The 14,568-nt window shown below is 37.2% G+C and overlaps 1 protein-coding gene across 2 annotated transcripts in view; it reads left to right on the plus strand.

The window, feature by feature from the left end:
• Positions 1-14,568, plus strand: part of DNER (delta/notch like EGF repeat containing) — a 267,056-nt gene that overhangs the window by 142,622 nt on the left and 109,866 nt on the right. For both annotated transcript variants that reach the window (XM_074963860.1, XM_074963861.1), the window contains exon 4: positions 1,106-1,272. In XM_074963860.1, coding sequence (XP_074819961.1) covers positions 1,106-1,272 — 167 coding nt within the window. The remainder of the gene's footprint in view (positions 1-1,105; positions 1,273-14,568) is intronic.

The raw sequence follows: 14,568 nt of genomic DNA on the forward strand, positions 1-14,568 counted from the left end.
GAGTGCATATATTGTAGTTGCTTTCAAGTGACTTTACCTTACTCAACCTTGTTTATTTCAGTAGCTCAGTCCACGAACCCCTAGGGTTGCAAGCAGGTTTCAGGGGCCCATGGCAGAAAGCCGAAGCCCTGCCACATGGGGCTGAAGCCCAGGGCCCTGAGCCCTGCCACATGGGGCTGAAGCCAGAGCAATGTAGCTTTGCAGGGGTCCCTGTGGAATGTGGCCCCAGGCAATTCCCCTACTTTCTACGCCCTAATGCTGGCCCTGGCTTTTATATGCAGAAAACCAGTTATTGTAGCACAGGTGGGCCGTGGAGTTTTTATAGAACGCCGGGGAGGGGAGTCCTCCAAAAGAAAAAGGTTGAGAACCCCTGCGGTAGATCACCACAGGTCTGAGTGACCTTGACAACCTTGCATAACCCATTTGATTTACGAGAATGAAATGTTCTGAACATTTTATCCAATTCATTAAACAAAACCAGAATTTCTGTTAACATCAAACCTGCCTATCTTGAATGTGTACTAATACCATGACTAAAAGGGATGGAAGCAGGAGTATTTCAGCCACTGGAAATGGCAGCATTATGAATGCTAGTAGGGGAAACTTTGGAATGGAGTGAAGTACCATTGAAAGCACATTAATACAGGGGGGAAGAGATTGTGTTCTGGTAGTTATCCGGTAGTTATATATTTAATATGTTCTGAGCATGGTATGTGAATATGGATGCTGATTTTGTGCTATGTCATGTTATATAAAGTGTTCATTGGACATGAAAATGGTTCTTTTAAATTATTAGAAATTAAGACTGTGCATAATGTCTGCTTTCAAATATACCATTATTCAAACCCTACTGTTAAAGGATTTTGTATTGTGAATGTGCATGTATCCAGCCTTACTGCAGTGAAAATTGCATGGTAATAAAAAAATTTGTATTTTGATAGTACAAATAGTGTGCATTAAATTATACCTTTTTTCTGATTGTATATTTGCTACAGTTGAGTCGTTCTTTTTTGTTGATTAATTTTGGTCCAGAATGATGTATTGTTTGATAAGACTGATTTTCTTCAATCTGACATGTAATTATTTTTATCCTTCATGTCTCTAGAATAAGGCAAGATGCCACGGCTTCTCTTATTCTGTTGTGGAAGGTTACAACAGTTGGATTTAAACAGTGCTCACTTATAGATGGTAGAAGCGTTACTCTCCTCCAGGCACTGGGTGGACTTGTTCTTTCTGAGGAAATGCTTGCATTAGGAAATAACTACTTTATTGGTGAGTTGTGCTAACGTTCTGGTCTCCTGATCTCCAGCCTTACACAAGAATCAATAATTTATGCAAAACTTAAAGAAACGTAGAGGCAGCTCTGTTAATTTACCAGGGGCTTGAAGAACTGGATTGATGGTCAGAATATATTTTAGAATTTTGTTAATTCTAAGCAGATGAATGCTACCTGAAGCTGCAAAGTAGCACACATGTGGAACTATGTAATATGAAATCCAGTTAATGTTGTTTGACCCATCTACTTCAGATACACAAAGGGTTTTATAATACATTTTAAATTTAACTATGTTGCTTTTTGGTAAATACTACAATAAATGCCTCCAAATGTAAATATTCAAGGTGTTTCTTTGATTATTTGTTATATTATGGTACACTTTGAGAAAAGAATGTGTCTGAAATCAGTTAAATGAATAAAATACCTAGAACATAATGTAAACTTCAAAATATATTAAAATATAATGAGCAAGTCTGTTCTTCTCACAACTATATTTATTACCCACCAATAACACTTACTTGTCAAGGATTTATTCCTATGTAAATATGACACAAACACAGAACTGTTAGAATTATCTTAATATACTGTAATATACTTCATTGAAAAATGAAACATTAAATATCATGGGAGGAAGTGTGAAATGAAAAATAGTATACAGTTTAAAATAAAGTACATGGAAAATAATACTGTTTTAAAGACATTCTTTAAGAATGGAGACTATAGATTTAATTATATTGGGCTTTGTGGACAGATGGTCTGTTGAAATTAGGACATGAAATTGAAATCATGGTAATAACGGTACTTATTTGTTATAGTCTTGAAATACTTTTATTTCCGTAATGAAGAAAAAGCTGCTACAGATTATTGTTCAGTAATTTGTCATTTCTGAAACACAGGCTGCTTTGCAAATAGATATAAGACACCAAAAACACCTGTGCAAAAATATTGGGCCGTTTTCTGAATGGATGTCCCTGCCAGAAAGAAGCCCAAATAAAGCAGAAATGCTGTGTTTCCACAGTGATAAGGGACAGTGTATCAGAGATCCTGTTGAGGGTTGTTACAGCTACTTTATCAGCAGCAGGTTTCATTTAATGGCATTTATTTTCTCCAAATGGTTTCCCAATTATTTTACATTTTTCCTCTTTAGCTGAGATAGACATTTTCTCTTAAATCTCTTACATCTAATTTTTTTTTTTTGCATTTAATTTGCTGAAGTTAAGTTTCTCTCCGAGAGCAGTGCTAACATGGAATGGCGTGGCAACTGACATAAGGTAAAATTCTAGTGAAGATAAGGCAGTTTGTAGTTTTTACATGTGTTAGCCGGTCAAGGTAAAGACTACGGGGGAGTGTTTACCTCAATCTACTAACTCATGTTACAGCTACATTTGCCTTGTCTTCACTAGGCTTTGATCTTGTGTTAGTTAACATGTGTTAGCTCACATAAGGTAAGAAAGTACCTTTTTTCCTCGTGAAGACAAAGCATATGTGCAGGTTGTAATAGAGACTTCGGTCACCATGTACATCATTACAAATCCTTTTTCTGTAACTTTTTCTTCCATCTACTGGAAGTTTGTGATGTCTTTTTTTTTTTAAAAATAAATCTTCTGATCCTAAAAAATCTGTATAGAGCTTTCCAAACTCTTTAGTGCAGTTTTTTTAAAATAAAACCAAAAGATCACAATCATCCTGACTGATGTTAGAGGACACTATAATCACAAATTAGTATGGCATGGAGGAACATGCAGACTCAAGTAACAAGAAAGTGATACCATGCATCGAGGGCTAATCCGTGTTTAGTAAAGATGGAGGCATGCACAGTACATTTTGATTTAAATATTTTATTAAAAGACCCACAAATCTACTTAAATTCTTCATTTTAGTTTTATAATCTGCTGTGCATTGGTAGCACTCTGAGTTTTACTTCAAAAAAATAAATATAAAACATCCTCCCTCCCTGTACCTTGTTTTTATATGTATTAGGGCGAGGTGAACTTCAAGCTTTTTACTTTCAGTATTCACAAAAAGTTCTACTGCATGAAAACGTCAAAATGGGGCATGGATGACTTTGCTGTATACAAAAAAGCAATGACTGTAACAGTTACTTTGTTTGATGATACTTAAGCTGTAATACTCTTGAGCCAAGAGGTAATGTGGGATGATATAAGCATAATGCTACTTTCCTTCTAGGAATATATCAGCCAAATATTTGCTTTCTATGTATTATATTTCTTGGAGAAATGTAGGGGTTGCACTGAACATTGTATTTTTTTCTGCATATTCAACTGAGTTTTTTTAAACTCTTCTTTTCTTTCTTAGTGAATCTTACTAAAAGAGATTTTATTGGCTTCTTATTTTTTCATTTCTAATTTCTAATTAGAGATGTTATAGAAGAAAGGGAAGATGTGAGTAAGCTGAAGATCAAAGAAAAAGATTACATGAATCTCTCAAGTCACTTTCCCCAGTGTAGCCTCCAAGTTTGTTATGCATCTTGGATCTTTAATTATTTCATACCAGTCTTCCTGAATAAGTCTGATGTGCCAAAGACAAAACATTCCGGGAAATATATTATTTGTTTATGTACTGTCTCTTGGTGTTTAATTAACTAAATTAACATTTGTTTAAAGTTGTTTAGATACTGCTGAAAGGAATCAGACAGAAGAAAGTAATCAAGTGATGCAGTATGTAAACAGTATTTATTGAGTGGAAGTAATGGAGTGTCTCTAAGAATTACAAATAAATAAAACCTTGAGATCATATTGTTTTTTCCATATACAAAAAGCAGCCCTATACCCTCAATGTGAATGACTTTTTGGGGATTGAGCGGAACGGCAAAATGAGAAGGAATAAAAGTCTGCCACAGAGAGCACAGTATGCCCTCTCTGTAGCATGATACTCTAATTTTGTTTGTCGCTGACTCTGCAAATAGACAGATTCTTTAAAAAATGCAGTGTGGAAATGAAGTCATAATGGTTCTGTGGCTGCATAGACCACATTTGTTAAATTACTACATTTACTTTATTAAAGCTGGGCCATCTTGAGAAGGGAAAGGGGTGCCAACTCCAATACTTACTGAAGTCAGTTATTGTCACTCACAGCATATACTTTCCATAGCAATCTTATTAATACTATCTTCCTTAAAGAAAGATTTTAATGAGTTTTGAGTAAGCCACATGTTCATGTATGGAGTCTATCTTCTAACATTTTTCTTACAGCCATTAATTAAGAAACATAAAAGATACATTTATTAGTCAGAAAGAATGAGTGACCTATTAAATACAATTTAGGCTTTGAAAAGAAAAAAGGTGCACTGGATGGGTCAGTGGTTTAGGAGTGGGACAGCACACTTTTTACTTCCAGGTTGCTGGTGTAAAGCCAGGCTAGGCTGGTACTGACCATAAGGTGCTGCCATTTTGTATGGTTCTGAGAAATACTCTGTTGGGGAGGAGCCCACTCATCATCCCTTTCAGGCTGCGTGTGGGGGTAAGGCAAAGGATGATTAAAGCTCTTCTGCTGCAATAAGTTTTCTCTGCCACCCCCATCCTCCGGGGGCAAGACTTAGGGCAAACATATTGGCATGTGATTGCTAATTGTATGTTATGTGGGTTCACCATTGAATTTTTATTTCTGTTTAGGTCAAGCCAGTATCGCATTCAAATACCATATGTTCCAGTGTGTGAATATGGCAAAACTTTGGGGGCTTATGTAGGTTTTGCAGGGCATCAGTTTATTTTCCTGGTTTGCTTAGGGATGGGAAGCCGCAGTTCTAGGGGCTAAGTATATTGCTGGAGTTTAGCACAGTGGCAGCTTTATCCCTCTTTATGCCAGACATGTATCATGCTGGGCTTGGAAGTTGGGTTGTGCCAATCAGGACAATGATAGCTATACTAACCCTTTCCTGCAAAGACTATGTTCATCTCCCATTTTTGTTTGTTTCCACTTTGGTTTGTTTGTTGAATAAATTTATGGGCTGTGTGCCCCTAGCTTTTGAGGTGTCTTTTTGGGGACCCCATGGACAATGAGTTATCAATGGGCAAAAAAGAAAAGAAAACAATTAAAAATTGAAAACACATCATGTCTTCAAATACCTGTGATTGAACAAAACAGCTGTCCAATTAACTTTAGATTTTCCTAAATATTCTTCTCCGGACAAAGACTATGCATGACAAATTTATGAGGAAAGGAGGGTTGTAGTTTTTGTTTTTTTTAATTACAATGGTAGAAGGTTAAAGCTGGGCTTACAGGATACATTTTTCACACTTTTAATGATGAGTCCATAATTAATTGGTCCCAGTAAGGTTGACTCTCAGAGAAAGTAACATATGACTAGATGGGGTGTATAACTGAAAATGTCATCAGAAAAAATCATCTGTTTAAATAGAAAATGAAATCATTTACTGTAGGTGAAATCCTGGGCCCACTGAAGTCAATGGGAATGTTGCCATTTGCTTCAGCAAGTCCAGAATTTCACACTATATGGTCCAAAGACCCTTGAAGTCAGTGGGAGATATTCATCTAATTGGCAGGAGTATAGGGCCCTAATGTCCTACCAGGTTTACAAGATTCCTGAGCTTTATTAGATTAACTCAGGATCCTCTGCAGTATGTGATCATTAGTGTCACCAGAATTATGTCATAAATGAGAAACCGCAAAAATTTAACCCAGTTCTGATCATACATCTACTCTTTATTGCAATAAGTTCTTTTAATTGAAATCAGATGTAATGTATTTGACAAGGTGCTGAAAAATGACATTACAATGGAATGCATAGTATAGTAGCAGTTTGATGCATGAGTCTTTTCAACTGTGAAATTTCCATGAATGTTAATCAGAACTGCATACTTAAAGCCTTGCAGACTGGGTTGAGAACTAAAAACATGTTACTATGCATTTTTCCTGGCAATCCTAGAACACCAGATACCCAGTATATCTCTCATGAAAGGGATAATACAGTCGTCCTAGTGCCATTTACATATATATCTGTTTCTATTTGAGATGGTTGCAGGTTCCTTTGGTTTTCCTTTTTGATCTAATGAAGTTTCTTTCTTGAGAATATTCAGTAAAATTTGCCGTAAAAAAAAAAAAGCTGCTCTAACCACAGTTTTGTAATCGAGGTCTTACTAAGTTACCGCTATGGAGACCCCTCCCATCTGACATGCTCCTTCTAGCTGGGCAAATGCCCTACACCAGACATTGTGTGGAAGCCCAGCTATTTGTGGCAACTGTGTCATATGAGTAGAGTATTGAGGTTGAGGTGAGCACCAGAACCACCCCCCATTAATTTTTAGCCTTTTATCTTTGAAGGATTTATAAACTCGCTCCTTACTGTGAATGAAAACATAAATCACAATCATGCATTTCAAAATTATGCAAAGTTTTGCTGAATATAAAGGAGTTTAAAAACATTCAGATTTAAATGGCTGTAGCTTTTTTACTATAGCAAATAACATTTAATAGTCTAATTCCAGTAACAATAAAAATTGCAATAATTTTATGTTGTATTGTTTTGAAGATTTGGAAAATAGATAACGAAAGTGTTTAACATACTTCATAGTTATCTGTTCAGTTGTAGTCAGTTTCCCAAAAGTGCTCATGATTGGGGCATGGTATTGTAGGTCATCCAGTTGGCACTGAGGACTCCAGATTTTATTTTCAACTCTGCCTCTGATGTATTGGCTGCATTCATGTTAGCTGTTTTTCAGAAAAATGTCCCACTGTTGCTAATGCCAGTGCAGCTCCATCCAAGGTAACAAGGCTTCCCATGACTGCCAGCAAATGTAGCCATGTTGTCAAAACCTGCTTGTAATCAGTTTGCATGATATGATAGTCGAACACTGCTGGCAGCCAGTGGCTTTTCTGTTCTACCACCCCCACCATTGTGTCCTCTGGTGGAGCTGCAAAATTGTTAACGGCAGTGTGAAATATATCAGAAATATATCAGCCTAGTGCATAAGGACCTTGAGAAAGTCACCTTCTTTCCATATCTGTAATACGGGGGTAGGGATATTTAACTATCTCACATGGTTTGGGAGGCTTAATTAATATTTCTAAAGTGCTGTGTGAGACCTTCTGCACTAAAAGATGCTTGCCGAGTTTCATAAATTCCATAATAAGGCCTAAAAAGGGGTGGGAAGTGGGGGGCTTTGTAGGTTGGCAGAAGTATATGTGCTTTTCTTTAATTGTATGTTTAAAAATAACAGAAAGAAAAGAAAATTTGAAGACATATTTTGCCATTTCACTATAGCTGAGATTGAGAATGTTTCCCTTTAAAAGAGAAAAAATTACAGGAATGTACTGAAAAAAAACCCCCAGCTCAAATCAAGAAATTCTGAATTATCATTCAGTGCCAATAAAAGTTGATAGCCAGTGAGCCAAGAGGCTCAGCACATTTAGGATTGAATCTTATCCTCTGTTACTGTTTAGTTATCATTATACATAAATAAAATATGATTTAGAATTGTCATGTTACTGAGGGCAGAACAATAAATCCTCTCAACATAATTTCCACTTGTAGCATTTATTGTGTCTAGTATTTTGATTGTAGGGACTGAGTTAGGCCAGCAGTGTAATCTGATTTTGTCAGGTTGTGGAGCAATTTTAAATGAAAGCAATTTAATCAGCTGATTTTAAATAATAATTTAAATCACTTAATTTAAATAAATAATTTAAATCCAGTTGAGGCTCTGTGAAACTAATATGAAAACTTGTGCTATTGCAAATGTAGATTAAAATTTATAATTAACTGAATTGTAAATTCTGTTGCCTTTTTTAAATGCTACCACTTACAGGATATCTTCTTTTAATTTTACAAAACTGCTATAATAAAAAAACAAAAAAAAACAAAATAGTGAAAATTAATGCCCTAACCCCTTAACCAACTGAGCAGGTATGTAACTGCACACATCAATAGTGGGGCTTCACGTGTGTACATGTTTGTAGCAGCAAAGCTAAAACTGTATTTTTATTAAAAAGCTTTTCTCTTAATGGCATAAATCTTTGTCACTTCAAAACAATATTGCTGTAATGCTAACACTGAAATGTTACTTAGACTTCTAGTACATTAACAAAGTTATTGAGAATTTCTCTATACACATAGGGAAACATTTTCAAAAACTGGATCCCTAAATTAGGATCCCTAATTAGGCTCCTAAATCCCTATTTTGGCACCATTGACCTTGATGGAAGCATTTTATCTTTCTTGAATTGGGAAAGTTCAGTATATCAGAAAATGGTACTGGTTGGCTATTTGTTTAACATTTGCTTATCAATTATGAGTTTGATTGTTCGTACAGTAAGGGTATTAATGAAGCCCGGAATTCTTTTTCAGCATAGATGATCACTTTAAATGTGAAAATTTTTAGAAATAAAATCTGTGCAGAATCTGAAATTCTACTGACAGTTAGGAAATTATTTAAGGAAACAAGACCAAACGTTCGGTTTTAGTTATTTAAGACTATAAAGTGGAAGAAAGTAAAGAATTAGCAACGTGTAAGTAAAACAAATCTGATTTAAATAAAAATATTAAATTTAAAATACTATTTAAATTTTAAAAAAATCATGATCTTTATCCAACCTACTTTCTATCATGCAGTCTTATTTATGACTAGTCTAAGTAGTAATGGGTTTTAAAATACATGCATGTATGTACTGAGAAACAATGTGATAGGTACAATGAGAAGATATAATGGGAAAATGCATCAAAGGTCTGTTACAGACTTCCCTATTGTATGTGGTGAAAAATGTATACTTTTCTCCAGTATAAATAGAATTTTATACCCTAAATAAACTGAACTGTAACTTTTCTCATGTGACCTTGGAAAAATATTATTTGAATCAGAAGTCATTAGGAATTCAGTAATAATTTTAAAAGATGCTTTGACTTATAAATCCCCAATGGAATGTAAATTTCTCGTTTGTCTTGTACAAACAGCACAAAAACGCTTTATGACTAGTGATCTTAGTACTTAGCAATGAACATAACTGTAGTAACGAACAGCTTTCTATATTTAGTAATTTTAAATTCTTTTTTAAGACTCTGTCTAAAATACTATAGCTAAACTCAGCCTAATTAGTTTTGCATTGGCAATCTCACGTTAAAGGTGCATCACCAAATAGTGCTGTTTAATTGCTAGGGACAGATTATGCAAGGCCCTTATGCAGTTGCTTTGTGAGTGCTGCAAGAAGACTACTCCTTTGCTCTTACATGGCCAAAGGAAGGCCCAATCATAGTTACAGCCCCTGCAGTATAGTGGGCCCATGACCCTTCCCTCCCATCTGCACATGCTCTTAAGGTGGCACTCAAGTGCAGTGGGAAGCGTGCTGAACTGCATAAATGGGTGTAGCAGCTTTCACTGTGTTCCATTTGGGGCACGTATTACCATACAGTGGTGAATCACATGATCACATACTATTTCTCAGTAACAAAACTTTTTACAGCCTTCAATACACATGTGCAACATATGTATGCTATACAAACAGATTTTCTGAAAGTCATTCATGGAGAAGTGCACAGTAGATTGTTTTTACACAACATCTTGTGCATGTAATGAAGTATATAATGTACAGTAATAGTGAACATTTTCTGCCACATACAGTCATCCAAGTTTATCATGGTGACTTCTGTAGTTCAATGACACCTAATCTGAATTTTAAAGCATGCTTAATTTAGCTTTATGAAAATTAGTAATTAGTCTGAACTAAAATCTCAGCTCTAAACACGCTTGTGAACTTTTGAGGGTTTGTATAAAACTTTGTGGATTGGATCTATCTGTGTGTATTTTGTGCAGAAACAACATTTAGTATTAAAAGTGCTCTCCTGCCATTGTAATGCCAGGTTTCTACTCAGACATCTTTGCCCTGACCACTATTAATCTTGAGTCTCATGAGTTTTAATTATCTGCTCTATTGATGGTCTCTGGGCCATTTAATGTACACAGTTATCTCTCTTCTTCATGCATTAGCTTTGGTAACCTCTAACAGGGGTTAGAGACATATTATGCAGACAGAGTGAATGTCTTTGTACAAAAGAAAATTATATTAAAAATAAACTGATAATGATAGATAATCTGTAGGTAATTTGAAACTAATTACAATGATGAGGGGATCCTAACCTTTAATGTATCTGGTTGTGAGGGTTTCAGATTAGAAGAAAAATTGCAATTTGTGTGTTTTAGGTCCAGAATATGTACACCCTTAGAGGCATTCAGTGTTATTACATCTCATGCAGTGGAAAGATAATCATATTTCCATCTGAAGAATTCAATGTAGCTTAAGTTGATTTTTTTAATGAGTTAAGTAAAATTGAAATAGCACAATTTTATTTCACAATAAGAGTGTCTGTCTACACTCAGACTTGTACTGAAATAACAAAGAGAGTAAATTAAAACAGTTTTAGTTATTTCAGTGCAAGACCATAGCCTGGTTAGTGGTGAATTCAGTGCATTATGCTCAAGTAAATAGAATTTTCATTTTTATGATTGCAGTTCACCTTTAAGGACTTATTTGTACAAACACGACTGAGTGTTGTGCTTTCAGCAGTGAGGATTCCACTTCAGCCTTGCAAAAAATTACCTTCAGGGCATGTCTACACAGCAAAGAAAAACCAACAGCTGGTTCATGCCAGCTGATTTGGGCTCGGGGCTTGGGCTGCAGGGATGTTTCATTGCTGTGTAGATTTCTGGGTCGGGCTGGAGCCTGGGCTCTGGGATCCTTCCACCTTGTAATTACTTTGGCCTAGATCCACAAAGGACCTAGGTGCCTAAGTCCCAGATTTAGACACTACTGTGATCCACAGAATCCCTGCTCAGATGTCACCTAGCCGTGCGGGCACCGGAACTCACTTGGTGCCTAAATTTTTGCTGTAAAAGTTCCCCAGGTGCCTAAACCTCTGCTTCTGGGCATGTGCACTGCTGCCTGAGGCAGGCATCTGGATGCCTATCTTCTGCTTAAGCCTCAAACCAGGTGGAGATAGGCCTTCCCTCACCTGTCTGTCCTCCAGGGCCTGATCCTCTAGGTGTGCTCAGAGGCTGCCTAACTCCACACAAAATGGCCACAGGGTGGAGTAGAGAGCAGGACTGGCAAGTGATACTTAATTCAATTTTTGCCAGAACATAGTGCTATATTTCTAAGCAACTTCTGCATTTTTTGGGGTGGAGATAGAAATTTTACAAATATATTTTTTTTAAATTTTGTCATATACTTTGCAGTTCACCTTTGACTACTGCATGTCCCAGCAGTGGGAAGTGAGTACATGGGAAGTGAGTATGTTTTGTAGTTTAACCTTTGGAAATTCAGCATTTTAAAGCTTCTGGTAGATAGGTTTATGACTTGTTGATATCTATAGTTTAGGGGGCAAAACCCTTCAGTTTTCGGATTTCTCTTTAGGCAAAACGATGGTCTAATGAAAAAAGCACAGGACTAGAAGTCAGAATGTTTGCAATCTATTCATGGCTCTGTCACAGACTTGCTGTGAGGCCTTGAACAAGTCACTTAACTTCTCTTCTCGTGTAAAATGGGGATACTAATTCCTAATTCAAAGGGGTTTTGTGAGGCACAGTTCGTTAAGTTTGTAAAGTGCTTTGAGGTCTTCAGGTAATTGGTGCTACTATTTATTATTATATAGTGTGTATATGTTAAAATAGGGTTAGCCAATCCTTTCATGACCTTACACGTCGTCAGACTGAACCAACCAGCACAGATAAAACCTCATGGGCATCACCACACACCTAATCCACAGCAGATCCCCTTGTTACAACCCCAAGTTCTGCCTTTTACAGTCTGCCTTGGCTCCTTGGGGGATCAGACACTCTGACGGTCTGCCTGTTTGGCCTCAAAATATTGTTAATTGCAAATTTTCCTGAACTGTGGGTGTTCTCAATTACTTTCATTCAGGAACACAATGAGCGTGTAGTGGGAAATCGTCATATGGGAAATCTATTAGTGTAGCCAATCCTGCCATCTTTTAGTATGCTGGCACATTGTCTAGCGCAATAAGTACAGCCCTCAGAGACATGGCAGAAAGCCACACTCTAAGCTGATATTGCAGGCAGTATGCAAATAATCTCATAAGGGTCCGTATCACATTGCTATGTGATTTTGTTGATCTTTATATGGTTTATTTATTTCATCAAATTGTGCCATATTTAGAGACAGTAACACAAAGCCACGGTCTATTTTAAATGTGGTTCTACACAGAAAAGTGGCAGTGAAAATTCATTTGGGGGGTATTATGCCCAGGTGATTCCAACTCATATTTCAGAGTGGTAGCCGTGTTAGTCTGTATCAGCAGAAAGAACGAGGAATACTTGTGGCACCTTAGAGACTAACACATTTATTTGAGCATAAGCATTCGTGGGATAAAGCCCACTTCATCAGATGCATGCAGTGGAAAATACAGTAGGAAGATGTGTGTGTGTGTGTGTGTGTGTGTGTGTGTGTGTGTATATATATATATATATATATATATACATACAGAGAACATGAAAAAATGTAGTGATTATCACTACAAAAGTTTTTTTTTCTCCTGCTGATAATAGCCCATCTTAATCAATTGGTCTCGTTAAGAATTAGTATGGCAACCCCCATTTTTTCATGTTCTCTGTGTGTATATATAAATATCTATATATCTATATCTATATATCTTCCTACTGTATTTTCCATTGCATGCATCTGATGAAGTGGGCTTTAGCCCATGAAAGCTTATGCTCAAATAAATTTGTTAGTCTCTAAGGTGCCACAAGTACTCCTCGTTCTTTCAAATCATATTTGTTCAGTTTACAAATATATTCTATCCACCAACTCTGCAAAATTCAGCTTCACCTTTGAAAGTCAAGCTGGGTACTTTCCTTCTCAAGCACCACTACCAGTAATAAAGACCTACAGGCCAAATTCATGTCCTCAGTTGCACCTATGCAATTTCATTGTTATCAGTCTGTACCTCAGTGATCCTCACTAAGGTTAGTAGCATTGCACAAATTTTACTGAGACTGAGAGCATAATTTGGCCAGCAATAATATTACTGTGTTGGGATTATGTATAAGAAGGAAATGACTCAACTTGACTATCCAAGCCCAGTGTGATTTTCAATGCTGGTAGTTAGTAATGAACGTGTGTTTATTTGGAAATTGAGTGGGTTTTTTATAGTATTAGTGAGAAACAATAGAGATGTAGCCACATGATGATGATTTTAGAGTTGCTGCTCAGAGAAGAATTACTTTTTAAATCCCAATATTTCATGTGATTATTTTTTTTCTGAATGGAAAGCATTTTAAAGGGTTCTTGATATGTTTGTCACTAAGCTCTACATATAACAATGGAGATCAAATATGCTGCTGCCAAAATGGGGTCTGACTGATTCATGCCTTCTGTAACAAATTGTTCCTCCATACTTCAACATCAGTGATTTTTGTAACTGAGTGGAGGCCTGGTTAGCTAACCAGTTACAAATAACGTGGTTTGGGTCCACATGGCAGCTGTTCTGCCATCACAACCGTATATATAGGTCCACTGCTGCTGTGTTGCCTCGCAGTATTTTAGGAGAGGGATCTGTGATGTTCTGGGCAGCTGTTCTCTAGTGCAGGGGTGGGCAAATTTCTGAAATTCCTTTTCCTGATTGCCTAGCTTGGCGAGCACACTTAACAGCTTTCCATTTTTGAGCACAACTGCCCAGCTGACCATGCCAGCTACACACTCCATACATGTTGCTGCCTGGAGCAGACAGGAGATACTGGATCTCCTGGGCCTGTGGAGAGAAGAGGCTGTGCTGGCACAGCTGTGGACCAGCCATAAAAACATTGGTATCTACGAGCAGATTGCTCAGAAGATGCAGGAGAAGGGGTATGGCAAGCACCAGCAGTAGTGCTGTGTGAAAGCCAAGTTGCTGCGGGAGGATTACCAGAAGGCCAGAGAGGCCAACAATTAATCTGGTGCTGAGCTGCAGACCTGCTGCCTTTACAAAGGCATACTTGTAAGATACCCGCTCCCCCCCACAGCACCGCAGATACCTCTGAGGAGCCTGAGTTACAGGCCCTTGCCATGAACAGCAAGTAGGAGGTAGTGGATAAGGAGGAGTAATATGGGAAACAGGAGATAGCGGGATCCAGCTGCACAGCAAGCCAGGACCTGTTTTTGACTCCACCACAGTCCTGCCAGTCAAGCACGGGCAAGCCTGGTGCAAGGGAAGGAATCTCTGGTAAGTGTGTAGCTACATTTTTAATTAGAGATGTAAGCAGAGTCAGGATGAGCTCCACCCTGACATCTGGTAGTGAGTTGTGGCAAGCTGTGGAAAAGAACTTCAG

Source organism: Natator depressus, chromosome 9 (genome assembly GCF_965152275.1).
Source record: "Natator depressus isolate rNatDep1 chromosome 9, rNatDep2.hap1, whole genome shotgun sequence".
Lineage (NCBI taxonomy): Eukaryota > Metazoa > Chordata > Testudines > Cheloniidae > Natator > Natator depressus.